Below are 25,176 nucleotides of genomic sequence, written 5' to 3' on the forward strand. Positions count from 1 at the left end.
TTATTTTGTGTTCTCTATGTAAATGGTTCAGAGGAAAGTAGTCATTGGTATCAAGGAAGTATTGTTGAGGTATTGAAGTATTTTTTTAGTCCATTACATCAGAAAATGACTCTTTATCGCCACCTACAGGATTTGAGATCATTTTTGGATTTATTCATTTTTCAATTTAATGTTGTTTCCTTGTCTGTTCAAAACACACACACGTCACGCCTCACTAATTATGACAAAAATGGAAAAGTTTCCTGGAAGGATTTTCCAAATAAATTGTGACAAAGCTTATTGATTGGTGTACGCCTTCGCCAGCAGATGTCTGCCCCCCCTCCATCCCCCCGCCACTCCCCGGAAACATCAATATTCATTGCAAGTCATGTTTTGACCACACTCCCACCGCATTTGAGCCATCTTATCCTCTCGAGCCATTTTTTCTGAGGATATTCGACTCGTTTGGTGCCGGACGGAAAAGCACACTGTCTGGTTTGCAGCTAGAGGGAAGGAACACTGTAAACCAATGGCAGGCTCGAAAAGCAAAAATAATAAGCTATAAAAACATTGCGCAACATACGTACATATTATGGCCCTTGGGCGCGTCATACTGTAATTAGCCCAAGGGTGTACATTAAGCTTGATTGATTATCACCGCATTCTTCTTTTGTAACCTTGACTTGGGATCAGACGTGTACATTTCTTTAACAGGAAACAGTAGAAACGGTTATCGTCGAGTCCAACAGTTTGCCCGTTTGCTATTATTAGACTGTTCCTACATTATTGTTGAACATGAAGGGCTTCTCACTGGGGTGCACTCAGAATTTCTGCTTTTGTACTCTTGACACTTGCCTCCAACAGCTTGAAGACATACTTGTCCATTTGTGGCACTGAAAAGTTACAATCACTTTCTTTACAGTACAATAATTAGGCCTCTTGAGGTACAGGATTATAAATTGTGCCAGAAGGGATGAATATGGTCCCCTTACTCCCGAGTACACTCTAAATTTGTATTTATTTATTTAATTGCAATGACAGCAGTTTTAGCAGTCGCTTGCTGCTTTGCACTTCCAACACTTAACTGAGTCCAAGACCTGGCTAACAATGGCAGAGCTAGGATTGTTTTCTTGAAGGGGGGTCATGGATATCTCAGGAAGTCTGCAAAACAAACCTCTTTGTCTTTTTTTTTTTTTTTTTAGAAACCCCCAAAATTCATCAGAAAATGCTGATAAACATTGATTATATATTCCCTAAGGAGGACGGGGGAAACGTGGAAAAAAATCCAAAGGAAAATGAAAAGAAAACCCAAAGTCAACTGTCTGGCGGTAGTTCAAGTACTATTTGTGAAGGTGTATACTGCCCTTGTGGCCCCCCCTTCTAGCTCCGCCACTGGCAGCTGAATTAGTTTAGAATTGGACCACCTAATTTGCAATGTTTTCAGACCAACTCTTAAAACAAATCATCCTACCTTTTGTGGAGGAATCGTTTCTCCTTGGCAAGGTAGTCTTGAAGGTTTCTCCTTGATAGCATACTGTATTGGAAAAGGAACCATAAGTTATCTTGGTGTCCCAACAGTGCAGTACAATAGTTGAGTTCATACTTTAAATTGGATTTACTAAGGCATTGAATTGTCTGAGTACTGGTTAGTTTGTTGTCCTCACAAAAAAACCAACATTACATAATTTGCATGTGTGAAACTTTAAAAGTTGCGATCGCCCAAGCAGAAATCTTCAGCGAAAGAATAGTTAGCACGCGTCTTCTGCAGCCCACACAGGAGCAGAAGCCGAGAAACAATAGATGGCCGCGTCGAGACTTCCCGCAGTGCCATAAAAGCCGCCTGAGCAGAACTGAACACTGACAATAAAAAAATAAAAATAAAAAAATGGAATCGATGGGAGCGCTTCAACGTTTCCTATCCCATTGACAGATTATTTCATGGACCGGAGCAAACAAAACCGGGAGTCGCTCAGCGGAAGAAGCGCCCTCGCTGCTCGGCTCTCGAACTCATTGCTTTCAAAGTCGAGGAAGTTTAGTCTTTTTTTTTTTTTTTTTTTTTTTTTTGTCGGGAGCCGAATTAAACGGATAATGTCGCCGTCCGACATCCCGCAGATGCCCAGGAAGAGACGAGCAGATTCAAATCATCCGAGTCATTATGAGACGTAAATGAAAAGAAAGTGCAACCACCTCAAACGAACAAAGTGATTTCACAGATCACTGATGCCCTTTTCTGGAGATGGCAAATTAATGACTGCGCTATTAATTTTTTTTTTTTTTTCCCCCCCTCCCTCAATTTGTCCTGAGCGCAGTAGCACAGAGCGAAAGAGCGTCGCCATCAACAAGGTGAAATCGCTTTCCCGCCTTTGGACGTGAAGTAAAGTGGATGGGGGAATTGATAATGGGATTCGCTTAATTGTAAATGAACAGAACCTCGTTAATAGGATTCTGTTAATTAATCAATAAGGAAATAAATCTGAAATTAACTCCGCTTTTCTCCACACCCCACAGCGGCGTCTGTCGAATAATGTCGCCGGATAATTACCAAGCGGCTTTAATTGCTAAGAATTTAATCTGTAGCTCGTCATTAATCAAAATGACCATCATGAAAGCCGATTGGCTTTGCGCTCACGTCTTCACCGGCAGGAAGAACGGAAAGAATCGGCGGACTAAAATGACGGAATTGTCAGTCGGTGGGACAAAACCACTGGACAATATAATTATGCTGTTCTATTGAAACCTTTTAATTGAAACACGGACAGATGGGGGGGAATTAGCTTAAATCGTGTTAATATATTTTCTAATAATAACTCCGCAGCATGTTGTTGTTATTGAAGTCATGATGCTGAATTGGCCATTAAATGATGTCACCTGCTCCCCCTTAGGAAATTGCAATGCAATGGAGCTTAGAAAATGAATTATAAAAATGACGGTGATCTTCGGGTTGCGTTTGGATGACGTAGCGTCGATACATATGGAATCATTCCGGAAAACACGCCTTGGGGATGTTATTGAAGAGGCAATCGGAATGCGCGGAAATCCCTCCAAGGGTCACGCTGTTCATTATCCGGCAGCTCAAGCTGACTGTGTGAATCCGCGTCGATACGGTTCGACATGGTTTCGCAACAGTGGCACGGCGTGAAATTCGAACGGCGTCGCGCGACGGGCTCGGCTGGCCGGCCCCTCCATGCTTCTGTTGCCAGGCTGCCACGTTGAATGAGCCTCTTGTTTTACACCCGCGCAGACAAGATGGAGGTGTGAGAAGCGGACGTTTGGGCCCCTTGTGGATTTTTAGCACAACATATAAAAGTGTGGTGAACTAGACAAAATGAAGTTTTGATTAAAGCTATCAGACAGTTGTTGAGTTGATGTAAAATTGACTTTTTAAGGATTTATCGATAAATTGTCTAACGAGTAGAAGCATTTAAGAAGTGAGACTAAGCAGGAGTGCTTCTGCGGTATGATTTTTTTTTTTTACATAGTCCCCAAACTTGTCCAACCGCCTCCTCGTCACAGACAAGGTTGAATTTAGGTAGTATTTCTTCGTTTCTTATCCAAAAAGTTTTGTCTAACAAGAGTTCCGGTGACAGCTGGGCTTCCTGCGGGAATTCCACTTGAGGGCTGCAGGCTTATTGAAAGTCCTCCCGGGGGAGACGGAGGAGACTTGGAGAGCGCACGCTGGTGCCCAATTCAATGTTAAAAATGGACATTTTTTATGCAATGTAAAGCAGATTTCTGCTGTGGAATTTACACTAGAAAACGAGCCCCAATCAGAAGCAGAGAAGCCAGACAGATTTTTTTTTTTTTTTTTTTAATATATATATGGTATATTATACAGTAATCGTTTATCGCGGATAATTGGTTCCAAAAACCACCCGCGAGAAGTGAAATCCGCAAAGTACGGTCACCAACAAGAAGTACTGGGCAGGCTAAGGAGTTAGCGGAAAGATGCTAATTCGCGATCGTGTTAACACGCGAAAACAGACTTCTAAAGGAATGTAAACGAACATTTGGAGCAATACTACATTGTCCAAAAGGTTAAACACGTTTCGTCAATTTAGAAGATTTATTTTAACTTTTAAATTGTTTTTTAATTTGGAAAAAAAATCCGCGATGGAGTGAAGCCGCGATAAACGAAACGCGAAGTAGCGAGGGATCACTGTATATATTATATAGTAATATATATTTTGTAAAAATATCAATGTTACGCCATCCGATGGCGACAGGTGGAATCGTTTTTATTAATACATATTGAATTATTAAATGAAAACATTTAAATGTAGCTATCCGCCGCCTCTCTATTCATTGATATCGCAGCCTTCATAAGGGCAACAAAAATCACTATGCTGAATTGTAATTAGCATTTAATGAGCAGAGGAGCCGGGCAGAGAGGCAGCCAATTATGGCAAATCGCCACCAGGCAAAAATCAAGCGTTAGACTTCTCTCTGCACAACTTCGCTCTTTGTGCAATCTCCATGTGCCAAGGTAAAGCGTTAGGAGACGAAGCGAGGAGGCGCTTCCCTCGAGCGTTTGTACATAAAGTCGTCGCTCCCCACACAGTGAGAAGAAGAAGAATAAAATATCAACAACACCATCTCGCGCACATAAATAATGCATTGTTTGGAGCGCTCGGCGGGAGAAGCCGACGTGACATGGCAGAAACGCTGCCGTTTGTTCCTGCTCTTACACTACAACCAGACTCTTTTCACACTTCTGTCAAGAGTTCATGTGACATTGCTCTGTGCTACTGCCACATACAAAGAAAAAGTCAATTATTGATACCTGACTCCTCGCTAGCCAACAAAAGCAACTCGATCTCATGACATCTTTTCTCCAGGTCAAGCAAAAATATACTTTTTTTTGAAAGGATACATGAAATAACTACTGTATATAGTGAACCGCCCATTTATTGTAAAGGCATGTAATTCTGTCCAACAAATTTCTGCTAACCTATAATACCAAAACCTATTGACAAAATTCACAGCTACCGCAGCAAGTGGATCTAGAAAACAAGCTAGCAATTTCTTATGTGTATGTGGATTAGGTCTGTCACTATCAATATTTTTAGAATCGATTATGCTGTTGCAGGGGTGTCAAACTCTTTTTTTTAGTCATAGCTTCTTTCGGAGGGCCATTATGATTGTCAACCCAAATAAATGTATGAGCACCTCATATTATATACAGTAAAAGCTACCAAACAAACTGACAAATAACTCGTTTTCAAATCAGACGAGTAAAAACTGGTCAACTATTTAAAAAAAAGATATTAAAAGTGAAGACAATTTGCAATTCTAGTGATGACACACGAATTTGATGCACAATTTGTCTTCGCGGGCCACATAAAATGATGTGGCGGGCCGTATCTGGCCCCCGGGCCTTGAGTTTGACACGTGTGCTATTGATTATTCAGTCGATGAATTGGATACAATTTTATAGTGCATGAAAGGGTATTACAAAACCATTTCCCCTCATTTACTCTTTATTTTGTGTTGTTTAGTGATACAAACTACCACTGAAATCGAGATTTGGAGAATTCTAAGGTAAAAAAAAAAAAAAGTCATTTTTTTTATTGAAATAGTTGTCGATTAATTTGATAATCAATTACTTGTGGATTAAATTGGATGGCTGCAATGTGGATGACCTTTGACCTCATCCCGTTGGACTATTACTAATAAAAGCCTGTATCTACTGTCAAGTGTTGTGGAGAAAAAGTTGAATCCTGCGTGCGCTGTGTCGCGAGTGCTTCATCTGAGCAGTTGCACATAATGGATGCCGTTTCCCCCGCATGTCATAAAGCTGACATTGACTCACTTTGACTGCAGCCGGCGAGAAAGCAGGCGAGCGTTTTTCACGGGCGCGGCGACCAAACGTCGGGAACTCTCGGCTCGCTGACCCTCTTCGTGACACTAATGTTCATTACCGGCTAATGTGAGCTCAAGTTGCCAAGATGGCTGCCGCTTGTTATTCGTCACGGCGGCTTCACGACCTGTAAATAACACCCGTTGTCAAAAAGCCGTGTCGGCACTCGTTTTCTTTGCGTGTTTTTTTTTTTTTTTTTTTTTTTTAAAGCTACTGAGAAATAAATGGAATGAGTTTTAAACGGCGTCAACACCACGGGCACCAGCGGGCCCACAAGGCAGCACGGACACTTAGAACGGGACACAATAAGCTCGATTAAGCCGGTAATGATGACACAACGGCCGTTTAAAATGACAGCAGAGGATCTGCGAGAATTAGACTTCTGGTGCCAGTAAAAGTTTGTGGGCCCATCATTTTCTGATCACACTCACTTTGACACTCCACTGCAGGCAAAAAGACATACTTGGAGTTGATTCACGGAGCTCCATTAAGGGCTCGGAGAAAAGCGCAAATTTGACGTTTGGAAATGCGACAAAGGCACTCAAAGATGAGGCGACGTCATTAAAGTGCTGTTCGCTATTTGTCGGACTGATTTATTCATGCGAAGGGAAACGGTCCACTTCCAGTCCATAGCAGCATATGATGTTATATTGACTTTAGTTTTTAGTTTTGGAGCACTAAAAGATTTTTCTGGCACCACGACAATTCACGCGTATTCTTGGAATATTATGAAAACTAAATTATCGTGACATGACATCCTTTTGTAATGATTCAATTCCCATACCATGAATTTAATTTACAACATGACTTTTTTTTTTGCCTCTAAACATGACAAATGATCCTTTTATCCCAAATTCTTTCTTAATTATCTTTTTTTTTTCTTCATTCTAGACCACAATGTATTTTTTAGAGCTGTTTCATTATTATTCTACTTCCACACTTACTTTACAGATGAATTGTGCGCCGGCATGGGATGCTCCTGGCGGAAAAGCCTTGTGGAGACAGGTCGGCTTTCATTTACCCGGCCCTAATCTTGCATAAAGCGTCTTGACAGGGGAGGGCCGAACGACTACACACACAAGCCGCAGCGGCGACAAGACAACCTGAAGAGAAAGAAAAAGAAAGCGCACAGCAAACAAGTCAGCCAGCAAACCTCAAAACATGGGTGACAGCAAGGCGACGCGACGGCAGCCGCTCCTGATGAAACAAAGCAGGGAGCTGAAAAGTTTAATAGAAAATACAAGTGCAAAAAAAAAAAAAAAAGCACTCTCACCGACTATGGCCTAAACTCAACTCTTGTCATGAAATAGGGTTAAAATACTTTATTATACTCTCTTATTTAGATTTATGAAACTTTGAGTTTTATAACAGTAATACAGACAAAGAAGAGTTTTACAACTAAGTGACATACAATAATTTGTATTGTCTGTCTACATGTGTGGCACCATTTGTGTTCAGATATCCAATGCTGGCGCCCTCTACTGGTTAGCGGCGCCACCGCACTAAATTCCACCAAAGGTATTTTGTGTTAAAACACTTTGGTGTATCACTTTCATGTACTTGATACAAGACTGCCTAAACTCTCCACGACCCTCCCGGGGGTGATGCAACTTTGCCGAAAGATTATACATCGAATTTCATCTTTTACTACTGCGGAATTATAACAGGGGTTTCTTTTTATTAGTTTGAAAAGTTATGATAGATATTCAAAGTCGTGCCTGTGCGCTTACAAAAGCAATTTGTGTCAGACAAAGAGTATTTTGTATCAAATGTTTTTTTTTCTCAGGCAATTTAGTCACCATGACGACCAGGGGACGAGGCAAGGTGTTGCGACGAAGCGAGTTGCCATCTTAGCAACTTTTCCAGCCTCTTTAGTTATTTAAAAAAAAAAAAAAAAAAAAAAACTTTGTGACTTTGTGAGTGTGATTGTTGCTGAAAAACATCCAGCGGAGCGTTAGCAAAAGCGCGCTTTCTGCACTAGTTATCGTTTCATGGGGAATAAAAACTTAGTGACCTTTATGCTGTGCGCCGCTTTGTTGTTCTTGTCAGTGAGGATAAAGGCAGTTTGGTTCGGTCCGTTTCAGTTTGTTTCACACTGTACAGAAAAAAAATGGGAAAATGACTACAATGTTTGGGGGCGGGGCTTGGGACACTTTTGAGGTCAGTGCACGCTAGCTAGGACAAAATCCAATCTGTATTATTCCATTTCTTGAGGCAACACCTCAATGTTGTCAGTCTTTGGGGAAACCGCAGGAGGCCCGTGATCACACCTCCCGTCTGGCCACTTAAAAGGTAAACTTGCCCAATCACCCAAACGGCGTCGCGCCGAGCAACATGTCAACTCGTCTGAGCGCGGGAACGCGAGGTGAGCTAATGCTCCTATCAGCATCGCAGCATGATGGCGATGGCCAGTTACTTGGTTGCAATTGCCTCCACTTGCCTCGTACCAATTGCTAATGGAGGATTTGTTTGCTTAATTCAATTAAAAAGCGGCAGCGAAGAAACTAATTACGGGGCGGCCATTTGTCGACACTGCAGCAGAATCTCGGCCTACTTTGGCATAAGCGCCGTTTAAATGAACTCCTTTTCAACCTTTGATTGGTCGAGTCAGAGCACGACTGTGGGGAAAAAGGTAGACGTGAGAAGTAACTAAATAAAAGTACTTATTTACTATGGTAAGAAAGTAGATGATTTAAGGTAGCCGCAGATTGTTTAAAATGCACAAAGTCAATCCACCAGCGCCTCGTTATTATTTCCCCTGTCAGTTACGGTCCGATTGGCTTTGAAAGATTCATGAGTAAAGTTTGCGTGTTTAATAATTCAGAGATGAACCTTTGAGAAAGCTCCACCTCGGGCTTGGCGCAGTCGGAAAATGCTGCAGCACAGGCTTGGCGCAGTCGGAAAATGCTGCTTTTCCGGTCCACATCTCAGAATAAATTGTTGATGCTTTAATCACCAGCCTGATTGGGAGTTTTTGTTTTCTTTTTTCTTTCCATTGGTGTGGACAGAGAATTTTTGCCATCAATAAAGTTTTTTTTAAAAAAGTGCTCTAGTCACTCTCTTCTAAAACCATCAACATTCGCCCTCGGAAAGCCGGGATGGGCCAAGCGTTGGAGAGTGACGGCGGTCGTGCGGCGGGTTGCGGCAGTGCAAATGTCAAGAGTTCGTCACGGTGCGACGGAAAACATTCGGGAGCTTCTCGAGCGAGCGAGAACCCGGGAAATCTCGTCAGTCTTCTGCGGCACCCGGCGGGGTCGAAGCCAACGGATTGCTCCAATTACAGCCGGCAGTCCCCCAACGGTCACATGTGACGCGCCGCTGGAGAGGACTCGGAGTGCCGAAGGCCAATGGCCGTTCCCTTTAAACCGACAAACTTGGAGTCTAGTAGATTAAATTCAGATCGCCACAATGGAGGTGATACCTAAAAGGCACATTTGTGCTACTCTTAAATTTAATTTGCTTGTTTTCCATCATCGTTGGTGGCCGTAATGTCTTTGCTTTCCAGGATTGTGGAATTTCTTTTTCCCCGAAAGCCCGGATGATGATTGTTGGCTCGGCAAGGTTGACGGACAGAGTGACAGTAACTGAAGGGGCTTAGGGAAAGGTCATCTTCAAAGAGAATCAATCGGAAGCAATTGTTCCTAAGCCATATTTCCGGCCCGTGAATCTCCGGGCAGCCGAGAGCTATGCTTGGACTGGGGCCTAAATTGGCAGAGACAAGTGCGGCGCACCGAGTCGGGAGCTCCGGGAATCACCTTGTTAATTGAGAGGAGCATTTGAGAGATTGACTAATTGATCAAGGCCTCAGCCGAGGTGGATTATTCATGGCTACAACATCGCGGCGGGAGGAGCCTTGTCAGCGATGATTCATGTGCCTCTTCAAGAGTCGTCTCTGCGGTGTCTTTTGTTCTAAGGTGGGGGGGTAACATCACCCCCCCCAACTCGCCTTTCCCTCTATATCAGTATTAAAAAAAGGTGAGGATGCTGTTGATAGCTTGCCACAAATGATGCAGTGTCGGGTGTGGATGACCCCCCCCCCCCCTCGGCCGCCCGGGCCCTCCATGCCTCGGCATCTCGGGTGCCGGCGAGATGTATGGCGGTGCCGTAATGGAGGCGGGCGGGGACCCTGAGTCGGCGCGGGAAATGTCTCCATCACACAGATCACGCCCCAGTGTGTCATCGTCTGGGAGAAATGAAATGTGTTGGTGTTGTGCTGAGGATTATAAATGAAGGGGAAGGCTGAAATACGTCGGACAGGGAGCCAGGATGACGTCTGTGGGATGACTGAAACGCTGGCTACAGATTGGAGATGATGATGGAGGGAGAAAAGTAGCGAGACGGGAAACTAGTTGAGGCTAAATCAATAGCACCGAGCAGTCATGCTCATCCTTAATTTACCTTCGGTAAATCATCTTCAAATAATTTTCTAGACGGCTGATTAGAGAAATGATCGGCCAATATATACCGTGTATGCAAACCACGGTGCTTTCCGTACAAAATCGTACGAATGAAATATGTCCTCTTAAGTCATTCAATGCCATGCCAGTAAAAATGACGTCTATAGACGTCAATGGCAGCGACTAGTGCACATGTTCAAGCAAACCTGCAGTTTCCAAGGAAACCGTGTATCCAGCTTTGTTTTGGTTTTGTTCTTTGCTTTTTCGGAGTGGCGAGCCTCGCCAGAGCTTGCTGACGACGAACAAAAGCCAAGATAAAAAAATCTAAAAAAAAAAGTGTCGGCTGCATTTGTGGAAGAGGAAAGAGAAAGGAATGGCTTTGGAAAGTGTGCCTCCTCCTGTACCGATTTTTTTTGGGGGGGGGGTGTTAAAGACCTCATTCCAGGTGCGTTCCTCAGGTTCTGAAGAACGATGACACAAGGTGACGGAAATGACTTTCTACTATGCCGAGCGTCAAAGTGACATGTGCAGGATGGAGCGGGCGAGCCAATGAGAAGCCAACTCATTACTGCACGTCAGCCACGAGGGCGACATCATCAATCAGCTCCTCAGCTTTCCCGATCGATACCGTGTCATTACCTGTTGGCGCGCCTCTGCATACTCAGAAAGATGGAAGAGAGGAGGGAAAAAAAGAGGAAAGATCAGGGGCCTCTCTCTCTCTCTCTAGACTTATTTACGGCACCATTTGTTTGCGTCGGGTCACAGGTGCTGCTAAAATGGACCGACCTCAATTGAGTGGGCACCGCTCGCCTCTCGGGGGACGCATTTGACCCGCAAAAGCGAGCGTTTGGAATTCAAGTTGACGCGCAAAGCAAGCCGACGCCGACCCACTTTGAAGTGTGCCAAGGTCAGACTCACAAACAACAAGGTGGCTACAACATTCCTGGCGCGGTCACTAAACAACTTCTTCGACAGCTAAATATTACTTTGCAACAAGTTGAAAGACTGAAACGCGTTTGTTTCTATGACATAAAACTACCTGATCATGAGGATTCAGGGATGCCGTTAGGGTTGGGATTAGGGGTTAAAGGCTAGTGACCTTTGGGTTAAGGTTAGGTGCACATTGGAAAAGTATGGACATTTTCAGGGATTCAAAATTGGACTCCAACACTTTTTTTTTTTTCATAGCCTTGGGGGTGGGGGTGGTTATTGGCCTTATTTCTAAAAGGCTCACGGCCATACTACATGCAAACAACAAGCACCATCATAATCCAATTGTTGATTTAATAGCGCCCTGGCGGTGTCAATCAAGCCTGTATAGAGGCTGATTGTTTGCTACAGCTCGTGTATTGGATCTCATTAGACTGTCAGCGCGGCCACGGAGGAGCTCTTGACTGCCACAACACTGCACTCTGCTGGTAAACAAACCTCTCTTTCTCTCCACACAGATGTGGACTGACCTGGCATCGACGTCAAGTGGCTCCTCTGTAGAGCGTGAGAGCAAATTTGCATGTGGATCAGGAGGTGTCAATCATCCGCTTGCCTGTGTGTGCCTGAGGAAACAAAGGACAAGAGGAAAACAATCAGGGAAAAAAAAAAAAAAAGGCCCATAAGCGAGTTCAAAGCGAGAAAGTCGTTTTGCGCTTTAACAGAGCAAAGATGGATTTCATTTAAAATCTTGCAAAATTCTCACAAGAAGTGCACAAATGCGATTCACTCCAAAGAGACTCATAATGCATTTAAAATTTCCTTAAGAGGTCGAACGCGTCGGGGGTAAGATTTAGAGAAATGTCGAGCCTCGTCCTGGCAGCCAGTTCACAGCATGAAACCTCAGCGAACCTTTTGGCGGCGATGATTCACCGCGTTTAAGAACCAAATTCGGCTAAGCAATGAGGTCTTTTTTTCTTCAGGGAAAAAAAGTTTCCCTGTGGAGCTGCTTGAACTAGACCACAAAAAGTGTTTTCAGTTGGGTGCACCTTTTTTTTTTGCTTCACAGGATCAAAGTTATCGTGAGTCGCCCTCCGGCACGCAGCTCGGCACGATCGGAGTAACAATGTGAAGACTGCTTTTTATCTTCACCTTTTCTCTGCTCACTTTGTTTGGCCTGGTGCCTCTTCTTGCAGATGGAAAGTGGACCGGGTGCAGGTCCAGTTCCTTGCCAAATTTTTATTTTTTTTTACTCGCCAAGTATTGATGCATCCATTACGGCAAAGCCCTGCGCTCTTAATGAAATGTGACTGGTATCAAGCGGAGAGTGGCCTCCTGGTGAAACAGCTGTTTTTGCTAGAATTAAAGGGGAAGTAGCAGGTGTCTCCTAGACGCCCTCCGTGGGGGACGCACCTGCTTGACTTCATCTGATCCAAAGTGCTTCAGACAGATTACCGGTATGAGGTGAGCCAATCTGGCGAGTACGTCTCTTTGGACTCTCACCCAGAGGGACGCCATCCCCACCGCCACCGACTAAGAGGAAACACCGCGAGCCGACCTGTAGTCACTCGCAAAGTGTGTGTCCGTGTGTGTGCGAGTTCCGGGAAGATAATTGTGTGCGGAGAAAGCTCCCGAGGCCGTAAAGGCAGCTTGTTTCGAGATGGGATGATTTCACAGGACGTTTAACTTTACACCTCTCATTTGTTACCTCTTCAGGGTATTAGCGAAATGTCCATTAAGGGGAATTCCGAGGAAATGTGGCAACCCCTTCACCTCCGCCTTCACTTTATGGGCGCGTCGATTGGCCTCGGGGTGGAAATAGCAAAGCGGCTTATGGGGTCGCGGGGGTATTAGCGTGGACATTGGACGGTGCTGGTTAAATTCCGAGTTGTTCTTACGGAAAACCAATTTTCGCCATCGGCGGTAATGGAAAGTGAATTCATCCATTCCAGGCACAAACTGTCGCCATCATCCAAACTGCAAAAAGGGAGTTTGCCATTTTTAAAAAGCACTTTTGGACATATCTGTTACAATCGACATTTTTTTATTTTTTTAGCAAATCAAAAACTAAAGCGCTCAATGTTTTGGGGCACATTTAACGGCACAACCCCAAACGCAAATTTTTGTGTTTATTTCAATACAGGTAAATTATTTACAAACATTCATTTTCTTTCCAATAAGTCTTTTTAAAAAATCGTATGCGCCGAAAACAGACTTTAACGATTCTTGACGGCTCCGATTGTTTCGGCAAAAATCACCCGGCAGCGCCCCCTGTCGTAACATTTGTTTTGTGCGGCGACAATGCGTTAATTTCATGAGTCAACAGGCAAAAGGGCTGGCAGTTTACGCGGAGCTGAACTGTGTTTAATTGGATTCTAATCCATGGCAACACCACCGCAGGCTTGTTTCCATCTTTTATTTCAGCGGCACCTGGAGCGTAATGGTGCTGATTACATCCCACCCGCGGTTTTACCCCTCAATGTCCCCCGCCGCCCCCTCCCGGGGGGCACTGTCACGGTCCAAGCTGCCTTGAGCGACCAAAGTGATTTTTCTTTTGTTGTTGTTACTGTTGAGGGTCAAAGAGAAAAATGTTCATATAAACCTAATTAATTGTTTACCATGCACAGAGTCCAAACAGGCTCCAGGAAAGATTCTCATTCGTGGAGGCATAACATTAGCGGTTAAAAGTAAATTGAAAAGACAAAAAAAAAAGCTGAACTTGGCCCAAAGGAACTGGAAAAAAGAGCAACTCATTTAAGGCTGGAAATAATTTGCTAACTTTTTTGTCAACTTTTGCTCACGGAATGTTTTGTGGTGTCAATTAGTTTCAATGAAAACACACATGTGACTATTTTTATATGCTTGTTACACTAAGAAAAAATATTTGGGGGCAAAAAAAAATTCACAATTATTTTGAAAAATCGTTCAGCTCGAATAAAAAGTACATTGACCATATGATGTCCCCTTTTAACTAGTGTTGCCATTTGACGGCGGCAATATGTAGAGCGCCTCAGGGGGGTGTAGGCCTCCTCCCGTGTAAACATTGCCAAAAGGTCGTGAACAAACAGCGGCAGACCTCTGACCCTCCCGGCATCGTACAAGTGCAAACACGTGTGAGTAGAACATCGCCGAGCCCCGCATCCCCCTCCTCCAACACATACACGGACAGAGCTACACAAACACAGCATCCGTGTGGCTGCCAGGGGCTTTATTTTCCCAGCATCACGTAGAGAAACTAATGGAGCATGTTGGACCAGCTGAGACCAGCTCGCTGCATCTTATCTTGAAACACTGACTTCTGTTATCAAGCGGCCGCAAGGTGTTTTAGAGCCAGAGCTGCCGTTTTCATTTTCATTCTTATGACAAATTCTATTCTGGGGGCCTCAGCATGCCTGAAATCTAGTCAACTTTTGTTTATGCCGGAGAAAATATATACACGAGCGCATTGGCGGAGTTACGGGCATCCCCCCCTTTGAAATACGCTCAAATTATTGACTTTAGTGTATTTTCCAATTTTCCAGAGGATTTTCTTTCACATTTGCATCCTACAGGGACCACACACTGAGTCGTTATCACCATTTCGTGAAGAATTTTGAGAGAGAGAGATCCTTGCCCCCCCGAGATGCCCCTCACCCTGCCCCCAAGGCAAAAAAAACAAAAATCCTAGCTCTGCCAGTATACAGGCTTTGCAGCATCTGGCTGCCAGGGGGGTGCTAAAAAGATGGCTTCTTAAATAACTCTAGTGACTGTGAGGGTTTGCACGTACCGTTTCAGAATACTGAGCGAATCTGGGAAACCCTCCTCACGTCATGCAGAGAGGAACAGTCTACAGCCAGGATATTTGAATTTCATTGTGCTTGACATTTGATAATGGCGTCGTGCGGCTTTCCATTTCCGAAGGGTCCGTATCATGTTTGCTCAGACTTTTCACTCTGCTAGAAAAATACCCACAAAAAAAATCAATGACATACAAAAAAGAGCTCAACTAACACAGCGGTATCGTGAAGACAAATCCAATTATTGTTTTAGCTTTGCATGAGGAGATACTATACATATCAATCTGCCCTCTGGGAAGTGCTATTTACATAAAAGCTTGTGCCAACAAGGAGAAATAAGGTAAACTAAATGTCGCTGTAACAACCTTGAGTCTATTTATTACAGTTGTGCATGCATGTGGACACGAGGCTATAAAACATTTGCCTTTTTTTGTTTTTTTAAACCTTTGATCAATCAGTCTCGTGCAGCTATTGAGATTATGTGGATTATAAACTATATATATAATTTATGCACTATAGTTTGAAATAACATTAATAGCAGTGCCGGCTCTACGCAGGGGCAAAGAGATGTCCTGCCCCCTCGAATCAAACTTTTAGAAGTGAAAAATCCTCTCTTCTCTCATGTCGGTGCAGTGTGTGTCCTCACACAGCCTGCTGTCAGGACTCCGCGCCCCTCCGTAAACATCCAATCACTGTGAGTAAGCAAATGAGGCAAGACGCAGCCAGAGAGTGTCAAGTTACAGTCAGCGCGGTAGGAGTTGGAAGAAGCAGTAAAAACTCCACCAAACTCGTCGTACTGACCCGTGATATAACTAATGATTAACGACAACTCAAATAATAGTTAATATAACATTCATATTATATGTTCCCCCCCCTGAGAGATTGCCACCTTATTGTGGTCAGGGGGTTTGCGTGCCTCAGTGACCCTAAGAGCAATACCAGCAGAAGCTTTAATCTTCAGGTGGGACACCCAAACTGGACAGGTCTTAGTGTAGAGGCCTGACAGAGTGCAATCCACTTCTCCAGGTTGAGATCTGGACACACAGCTAACAACTGCCGTGAAGAAAACACTAACAGTGTTAAAAATGTGTAAAAAAAAAAAGAACATGCCCCCTTCACATTTCTGACTGCCCCCTCTTATGTGCATTCCCAGAACCGGCCCTGATTAATAGTAAAAATGATTGTAATTAATTGTAAAATTAAATGTAATGCTCTCTATAATAACACTAATTAAATGACTTATCTTTAATTTACATAGTTTAAATGACTTATAACGTATAAAGTGTTTTTCAAATAAATTACCTTGTGGTTAAACGAGGAATGTTTTTGATTGAATTAAATGACATTATTCCAACGTATTTTAAAATATGAAATTTAATGATGTTTTCATTTAAATCTTTTTATTATTGTATTTAATGAAATTGATAATTTTGTACTAGTGGAACATATGTTTTCCCGAGTCGTCATCGTTTCCACCCGGACTATTTATGTCGACGCACACGCGTCACGTCAACAGAACGCTCCGAATGCATTTACCTGATATTTAAGGATTTTTTGCAACCGTTATCTCACTACTAATTCCAAATAGTTCCTAAGTTAACGTTTTGTGTTTTGGGGCATTTATATATTTATTTTTGCTTTCACCTTTAATGTCGTCGTCAGCGTATTTCACCGATCGATAGTTTTGGAAGGTAACCATACATTTTATTCACATTTTAGAGTCAAATTGAAGTCACGATTGAAGTTACGTTTAATGGCTAAATAACTGCCTTGCTGTCAAAGTTGTGCGTAAGACTTAAATGATGATATTTTACTATTACTGACTCGCATATAGATTACTTACGTTGTATTGCATTTCTGCCTTTCATTGTATTAAAAATCCATACCTAACTATTACTAGTTTTATAGGTGGGTAAAGACAATTTAACATGTAATGTAATGTGAGTAGATTTAAAATTAGTTGATATGCAATTAAATATGTTGCAAGCAAAAGGAAAAAGGGATATAGGGATATCTTCGTGTTACTTTAAGATGGATGCACTTATGCTCACCTTGAAATTCTGCTCCCCAGATCCTCTTCTCAATGACGCCGCCGCTGTGGCCCAAGATCTCCGCTGTTCTTCCACCAGACGAGAACCATTTCCCGCTGCACTTTGGCGACAAGGTGGAGGCGAGCGTGGTGGAAATGCTGAGAAGATCCAGACGTCAACTCTACAGCGGCACCCCTGCCGCTGGCCTCCTGCTCGACGCTCAGATCGTCTTGGACGTGTCGTGGGAGAAGCTCAACACGGGAACGTGGCGCCACGTGGACAAGGAGTGGCGCCGTGTCTACTCGTACGGGTGCCTCTTCAAGGTGTGCGCCTTGTGCGCTGAAGAGCCTTCGGAGGACGACCTCCTGCAGGCCGTCCACACCTGTGACATGGGCTTGCTCATGGGCGCCGCCATCATGGATGATCGACTGCAAGTTCTGGTCGGGATTCTGCAGAAAGAAGTCAAGAAAGACACCAGAAATGAGGAGGAGCCAGAGCATACAGAGGCCAAGGTCAATGATCTGGGATGAAAGCTGCAACATTTTTTTCAGGGCGGCACTTTGAACAAGTGCTTGTGGTTTTATTTCAACAGAGGCTGAAATTGACACTGGCAAATGTTCCACCGATTGGGGAACATCGGGCCATTCCTAGAGTCAAATGTCCATCTCTGGAGAGTTTCCAGAAGAACTACCTGGTCCCCACCAAAGCGGTCATCTTGGAGGGCACCATCGATCACTGGCCCGCCCTCAACCAGCACCCCTGGAGGTTTAGATTGACGTGTTTATTCTGTTTTTGTTTTAATGGCAGATGCCTCCCGAGTACAGTAAATGGAATGGAATAAGTTTAAAAAAAAAAAAATTCACCCGTGATAAAAAAGTGACCCTCCAAGTTTGAAGTAAGCAAAACGAGTAAAAGTGCAGGCGTCTGTCTCCGTGCGCAACAGTTATCGGCCCTTCAGCGCCATTAAACAGTCGTGCAATCAGGCTGATTTGCACTCGTCAGGCAGCTAAGTGTACTTAGCCGAGCGAGTGGAGAGGAAAGCTGCAGGAGTCCGAAAGTGAAGGATGTCTAATGGACAATTTCCATCCCCAAACAGTTCCCTTTTCACTGCGCTCAAGTGTAAACTGATCTGAAAGGAAGAATGTCATTATCCCCGCCCCCCCACCCTCACCTCCCTGTCTTTTGCCAAAGCTTAGAATACTTGAGGTCAGTGGCGGGGTGTCGCACCGTCCCCGTGGAGGTGGGCTCCAGGTACACGGACGAGGAATGGTCCCAGACGCTGATGACGCTCAACAAATTTATCGACCGATATATTTTAAAACGCGTGAGTGGATTCAAAAAGCTCTAACTGCACGCCTCCGGATAATTAATGTGTGTGTGTGTTTTTTTGGGGGTTTTTTTGGTAGAGTGACATCTGTCCGGATGGGGCGACACCAGTCTGCGGCTATCTAGCTCAGCATCAGCTCTTTGAACAGGTGGAGCAGCTAAATAAAATGATCAGTAACATATTTGTATTTATTTTTGTTAAAGATGGCCAAATAAAAAATAAATTCTTTTCGGGTTGTATGTTAGAATAATTTTGCCGTTGCCACAGATACCAGAGTTGAAGGATGACATTCGCTTGCCTGATTACTGCTGCTTGGGTGACGGCGACGAGGAGGACGTGACGGTCAATGCTTGGTTCGGGCCCGCCGGCACTGTCTCGCCCCTCCACCAGGATCCCCAGCACAACTTCCTGGCACAGGTAACTCGAAAGCAGGAGGCTTCCTGAAATGGAGTAGTAAATTAATATCGTGTCATCTGTTTGTTCCTATCAGGTGGTGGGATGCAAATACATCCGCTTGTACTCGCCCCAAGACTCGGACAAACTCTACCCGCACCCGTCTCAGCTCTTACATAACACCAGCCAGGTGGGCTTGGCATCATCACAAAATCTTTCCAGTTTCTAGCACATCTCAGTCATTTCAGTGATTGATTTGTACAGCACCAACCTTTTTTTCTTTCGGCCCAGGTGGAGGTGGAGAACCCCGACACGAAGCGCTTCCCAGAGTTCTCCAAGGCTCCATACCAGGATTGCGTGCTGCGGCCCGGAGACGTGCTCTTCATCCCGGTGCAACACTGGCACTACGTACGCTCCCTGGAGCAAAGTTTTTCTGTCAGCTTCTGGTGGTCCTGAAACGATGCCAAATGAAATGATCTCAGGTTTAATTCTACTTTCAACAGTTTTTTTTTGTACGGATTGTTTCGTTTAATTGCGCTCTCAACCTTTTAATCCGACAAATATCCTCAGGTGTTCCTATTTGCATAATGCATGCAAATGAGGGAGCGTCGGCTAAACATGCTGCCGGTTAAAGCGGGTCACAGCTGAGGAGGAATAAATGAAGCGTCCCCCGTGGGTGCGCACACATTCATGCCTCATTTTTGTACTTCAGCAACGCAACTATTAGCATGATTAGAACTGTAAAGCGAAAATAGGGCAGGAGGGGGAAAACAGGCTGCTCTCTTGCTTCATGTTACTACACTGGAATTTAATGAATCAGAAACGGCAACCCGAGTTTACATCTTGTCATTAATATTTGCGTATTAGCTATTAGCATTTGATCAGTTGTCAGTAGGATCAACTGAATTCAGGTTAACATGTTGCTATCTTGCCATATGGTTGTGCCCCAACTGTTAGCATCACTGTTATTTGACCAATTCTCGCTAATTAATATACAGGTTACAAATATTCTTGTAACATTTGATCAATACTCACCAGGAACTCAGATAATGCCTACTACTTTTATGCAGTCCTGTCTCTCAATTTTCAAGCGCGACTTCAACATCGCAAACCGGATTGCTTGTTAAGTGGCAAAATTGACTTCAGATCTCGCAAATCTGCTTACTCTCATTATGAAGTGATCAATACTCAATTACTTGTGAAGTAATGTAAGCCCCCCACCACCATCACCCTCGTAGTCTTCTCTCTTATTCTGCCCCCATTTCATGTCCGCCACGTTTTGATTAATGGCCTACATGCTTTTGAACAACTCATGGCCGAATCCATTAAATTCCTCTCATTTGGTGATAATTGAGTTTTAAGTGTTGAATAAAGTTAACAACATTTAAACACCAGCAACATCAACTCACCTGCTATAATTCCTACAAGGGCCATGTCAATAATATTAAGTACACCCAATCAGTCACAGGAAATAAAATATTCACACATTTTTTCAGTGTATTTATATTTGAATGTATAAAAAATAAAAGCAACACAGATGTAAACCAGTTCATATTTGCCTTTTTTTTTTTTTTTTTTACCAGAAATTCACTAAAACTGCATAAGAGTGCTTTTATTTGTCTCAAAATGAATATAGAGATGCACAATATAAAACACTTTTATTTTCAAATGCTAGCTTGTTAGCAATCTGGGGTGAGTATTTTGAAAAGTTAAGACTCCACGACGTTAGAAATGAATTGCGACCACAGAAAAGAGTCTTTGGGATGCCAAATCCAATTGTAAAAAGATGACTTATCAAGGCAAAGGAGTGGCACTTCTCCAAAAAAAAAAAAGTGTTCCATCTGAGCTTAAAGCGATGCAGTAGTCATTTTGTTTAAGAGTGTTGTTCGAGTATTAATGAGCGCTCATCATCAAGGTGCAGCATCAAGCCATTTACTCTGGATGTAAATGACCCTGCGGGCTCCTGCTGCAACCATGATGATGAAAGAAAAAGTATCATTAAAAAAAAATATTTAAAAAATGAGAGAACCTTCAGTGCCTTAAAGCCGCTTGCTCTCCACAGTCCGCAGTATCCGTTTATTTTGTTCCTCTCCAGTTACTCCAAGGTATGAGTGGAGATGGCGTCGGCGTCATGCATGCGCTCAGCCACGAAGAAGCATAGCGTGCCGTTGAAGCCCAGCACCACCATCAGGAGGAGTTGCCATGTGAGCAGCGTGTCGCCGCTGTAGAAGAATGCCACGGCTGCGAAAACCGACTGGACAAGACAGGAGAAAGAAAAAACTGAACTATAGCGTAAGAACATGCTTTGTTAAAATGTGATGAAATAAATAGTTTGTCCATAATTATTCCATGCTGCAAATTCAATTCATTGTTCTGGCTGCTCACCTCAGCCACCAGGGGGGCAGTGTAATGCTGTCATGCAACACTGAAGTCAAGCAGCAACTTAATATTGCTTCAGCAAAATTATTACTTTGTTGCGTTTTAAGATGCTCCTCCGCTAGTACATGTGCGATTAGTCACCTGTACGAATTTAAAGATGGCGAACGCGGGCGTGCTTTGCTCCGCGTAGATGCAACCCAGGATGCTGTAGAGCTGCGTGTTAAAGCAGCTGTCTCCCAGACCCAGCAGAAAGCTGCACAGCAGGGCAATGGACATGCTACAAACCAAACAAATTAGCACAACTGATGTGGAGTTACACTTTATGTTCATATCGCGCCAAGCAGCTGGAGTCTCCGCTTGCTGTTTTAAGATTAACAACGCATTCAGTTGTATTTAACTTTAGAACAGCTCAAGAAATTAGCTTTGTAGGAAAAGAAACACAGCCTTGTTTTTGTTTTACTGTATTTCATCATGGTGGTCCTTTGCAAACTTGTAACATCTTACACACCTTGGAGTGAGAAATGGGCTCTTGATGGTGGTGGTGCCGAAGACCACAGGGGCATCGTCAGGAATGTTGAGAAAGATGAGATAGAAAGCCACAAAGTGCACCACCATTCCCAGGAAGACCACTGAGGTGCGTCTAAAGCGATTGTTCTTGCACACCAAGCCAAACAAGCCTCCCCCTGGCAAGCGCAAGGAAAAACACACAAAGTCCATCTCTGAGATATTATGGGCCGAGTGTTGGCCAATCAGATTAAAAACATTGCTTCCTATGAACATCCAAAAAAATAAGACTGCTGGCCTTTCCAACCTATGATTTCGCCCACGCCCAGCACCATGCCCGAGATGCCGATGAGGCCTTTTGCCGCCTGGCCGAACTGCGCCGTGGCTCCCAGGCATGTCCCGTAGACGCCGCTGTAGAAGGACAGCTCCAGGCCTGCGCCGGGAGAACAAAGTTAAAAAAGAAGGCCGATGGAGGCGCCGCTCGGCATACTGATGGGGAGCGCTCACCGCTGTAGGCCATGCAGGGACTCAAGAGGAGGATGTTTCTGCTCTTGACAAGCTGCAGCATGGTCTCTATGGAGGAACACATTGCTATTAATAGACACTTCATTAGGTACACTAACATCCATGATGCTCACTTTTGATGGACAAGGTCATACAACATTTTTTTGCCATTTGCTCGTGGTTTTAAGATGAAGTTTTTAAGCAACATTAAGTTACTTTTTTTTTAAGGTAACCATGGCGATAGACTTACTGAAGTCTGCCTTCACCTCCTCTATGGCTGTGTTGGCTCTGTGCTTGTATCTAAAAATAACGTCACCAGATTTCTTTGTTACGTGTTTCTGATAAACATGAAAATAGCACTCCGAGAAAAAAAAAAAAGTCTACTAACACCATGTGTGTCGAGAGCAAGGCCTGTCCTTCGTCCTCGGAGAGCATCTCCTCCTCGAACAGCAGAGTCCTCCTCAGCGCCAAGAAGCACAGTGTCCCCACAATGGAGGCCACCAGCAATGAGAGGAAGATTGTCTTCCTGCTGCCGTCTGACCATGAAAAAACCCACAAGGCCAGAGTTATTGAACACAATCTGTCTATCAAATCATTTATTTATTAATTAATTTATTTAAATCTTTCATTACAAGCATGACACATTTACCTGGTATTTCTGTTCTTCCATTCCATTCCAGATAAATGTACAAATTGCCAAATAACATACTGCAAATAAAGGATGAATAAACATTGACATCTTTGGTATAAAAGCAAAAAAAAAAAAAAAAAATTGACTTGCTAACCCTCTCTTGTGAGTACCTGCACTGCAGGAGAGCCCAGAACATTCCCGTGTTCCTGTTGATTGTGGAAGCATCCGAGTTCTCCACAAGGAATTGCCCTTGAGCTGTCCATAGCACTGAAACAGGAACCGAAAAAAAAGAAGAAATGAAGCTGTGTGTGTGCGTCATGTGAGTGTGTGGGGGGGGGGGGGGGGGGGGGGAGCAGTTAATTGGCTGTATCAAGTGTGACATTATTTTTTATGTGCTGTTAGGTAACAACACATATAATCCCAGCACACCGCCAGAGGGAATCGTCATGACCCACTAAACCTTTTTCCTCTCCAAAGATTCGTATTTGTGGTGGGCTTGATGCTCTCCAACCATTTAACCACCTATTTTTATAACATTTATTTTTAAGCCTGCTGCTTGAAATTCTGACACGTGCAGATGAGGTCTAATTCACCTGCAGCTTCCCACAAATGTAATCCATAACTGGGAATGAAAAAACTTGCCTCATTTTTCCCCATGAAGCTTTGTTTTTACCTCATACTTGTGCATTTCATGTACCAACCCAATTACAAATAGAATAGATGATTCAATTGAGCTGGATTTAAATTTAATAAACTACAAGAAATAAAATAAATGGAGCAGGATGTTTTGAATAAAAAACAAATTAATAAATTAACCTGTATTATTTTAACTACATTAAAAAGAGCAACTCACCTGGATATTTTCAAATAAATGACATTAACAATGAAATAAATAAATACATAAATAACAAATAAATTAATTTACAAAATAAAGGCTAGGTTTGAAAAGAAAATACATTTATACAATTATAAAATTGCCTGACAAAGATACTTTGACAATACAATAGTTTAGATGTGATTTATATTGTAAAATGGATTTGAAAGATTTATCAAAAATCATTTTGAGATGGGGAGAGCTTACTGGCAGCCCCGACGCCAATCAGCACGGACGTCAGGTAGAAGGACCAGGTGGACGGCTCGATGAAGACAGCAACGTAGCCACTGGATGCGCAAGACGACAACAGTGATCAGCAACAGATTGATCGGCAGTCATTCGGCGTGACTTCCTGCCAGGCAGATGTGGTACCTGTAAAGCAACCCGCTCACAAACATGGTCAGCTTCGGTCCCGCCACCGACACCACGGCGGGCGCTGCCAAATTGGACAACGAGAAGACTCCATAAATGATGCCCAGACTGCAAAAAATACAATTGACAGTGATTATTAGGACAACATTTGATAGGAAATATGCAGTATTTCATTATTTAAGCAACCTGTGGTATCCACTTCCTGTGAAAGTGTCATTCCGCAGACTTTTCACCACCGTTTGCTAAAAAGAAGAAGAGAAGGAAGGAGCCTAATGTTATTACATTGTGAAATTCTTTATAATAGAGCAGAACTCATTGAACTTGTGAGCAAAATTGGGAGCACGAGAAGCACATGACACTGATTGGTTGCTTGCTTTTTGACTTAGTGACATTATTCCTGCATACATACAATTTGGTACAACTATTCATAAATATCATTAGAAAGGCCGCATGTAAACATGTATTCCAGGAAGGAAACATTTTCTTAAAAAAAAGTTTTAAGTATAGAGTGGGGAATATTTTGTTATACACAAAAAGGAATAATAACAATATAGCAAAAAGTAAAGGACATGATGTTTTAGGGTAAATAGCCATTTTTTTAATTATACAAATTGCTAACCAACATATTTAAACTACACAACATAGAATGTACGTTGAAATGAAATTTTATGTCACTTCCCTCTTCCATAAAACATATTTAAAACGATAAACGTCGACGGAAAGAAAAAAGTTCAAAACTTACTTCAATATTGCCACAGGTAGTGAAGGCGGTGAATACGAACAAGAATCCCACGCCCAAAACCACCACATTAAAAGTCCTCCAGTCTGCCATGGTGCTTCGGTCTCTCCCTCTGGGATTTCGCTCTACATTTCATGGACTTCACCCCTCTGAACTCCACGGAAGAAACTTTTGAAAAGGGTCCAAATAAATGTGGCGTAGAGTTAATAAAACGCGAATGAAGTAGGCGGCGATAGCGGCAGCATTGTGAGCTTCTTGTCAGTCTGCCAAACAACGCGTGCATGTCAACTTGTGACTTCAATTACGGGAGTTTTTTTTTTTTTTTTCTGCTTCTGGAGGACTTTTGTTTTCCCTCCACGGTAGCCTAAACTGTTCTTCTTCGTGTACCTGGCGAGTGGAATATTGCTTGCACTGTGCTGCTGCTGTCTGGCGGTGAAACGCTGGAACTACACATTTTTCCAAACTTGTTTTTAACAGAGGATCCACA

The 25,176-nt window shown here is 43.3% G+C and overlaps 2 protein-coding genes and 2 long non-coding RNA genes across 5 annotated transcripts in view; 1 reads left to right on the top strand and 3 right to left on the bottom strand.

Moving 5' to 3' along the window:
* The window catches only part of LOC119126399, a 155,263-nt gene extending 138,141 nt beyond the window's left edge, over positions 1–17,122 (bottom strand). The window contains exons 1-5 of one of the 2 annotated variants that reach the window (XR_005098639.1): positions 16,988–17,122; positions 14,927–15,095; positions 11,694–11,786; positions 6,781–6,939; positions 1,451–1,513 (exon numbers count right to left, since the gene is read on the bottom strand). This is a non-coding gene — a long non-coding RNA (uncharacterized LOC119126399). The remainder of the gene's footprint in view (positions 1–1,450; positions 1,514–6,780; positions 6,940–11,693; positions 11,787–14,926; positions 15,096–16,987) is intronic. The other variant, XR_005098640.1, reaches the window with a different exon arrangement.
* Positions 16,409–21,034, top strand: kdm8 (lysine (K)-specific demethylase 8). The gene is made up of 9 exons (XM_037257621.1): positions 16,409–16,627; positions 17,008–17,478; positions 17,559–17,731; positions 18,158–18,290; positions 18,373–18,441; positions 18,561–18,710; positions 18,784–18,876; positions 18,978–19,168; positions 20,782–21,034. Exons 2-8 carry the CDS (start codon positions 17,020–17,022, stop codon positions 19,140–19,142), a joined length of 1,242 nt encoding a protein of 413 aa, XP_037113516.1. The 5' UTR covers positions 16,409–16,627; positions 17,008–17,019; the 3' UTR covers positions 19,143–19,168; positions 20,782–21,034.
* Positions 18,527–19,064, bottom strand: LOC119126402. The gene is made up of 2 exons (XR_005098647.1): positions 18,958–19,064; positions 18,527–18,733 (listed from the first exon to the last, which is right to left on the bottom strand). It is a non-coding gene; the product is annotated as an uncharacterized LOC119126402 (long non-coding RNA).
* LOC119126369 (UNC93-like protein MFSD11) lies at positions 20,247–25,036 on the bottom strand. The gene is made up of 13 exons (XM_037257606.1): positions 24,693–25,036; positions 24,137–24,192; positions 23,951–24,058; positions 23,786–23,865; positions 22,875–22,971; positions 22,723–22,781; positions 22,462–22,609; positions 22,324–22,373; positions 22,077–22,142; positions 21,877–22,002; positions 21,574–21,748; positions 21,207–21,342; positions 20,247–20,940 (listed from the first exon to the last, which is right to left on the bottom strand). The coding sequence occupies exons 1-13, from the start codon at positions 24,780–24,782 to the stop codon at positions 20,782–20,784; spliced, it is 1,350 nt and encodes a 449-aa protein (XP_037113501.1). The 5' UTR covers positions 24,783–25,036; the 3' UTR covers positions 20,247–20,781.
* Positions 25,037–25,176: the final 140 nt, after the last annotated feature.

The sequence above is a fragment of the Syngnathus acus genome, chromosome 8, assembly GCF_901709675.1.
Source record: "Syngnathus acus chromosome 8, fSynAcu1.2, whole genome shotgun sequence".
NCBI classification, from domain to species: Eukaryota; Metazoa; Chordata; class Actinopteri; order Syngnathiformes; family Syngnathidae; genus Syngnathus; species Syngnathus acus.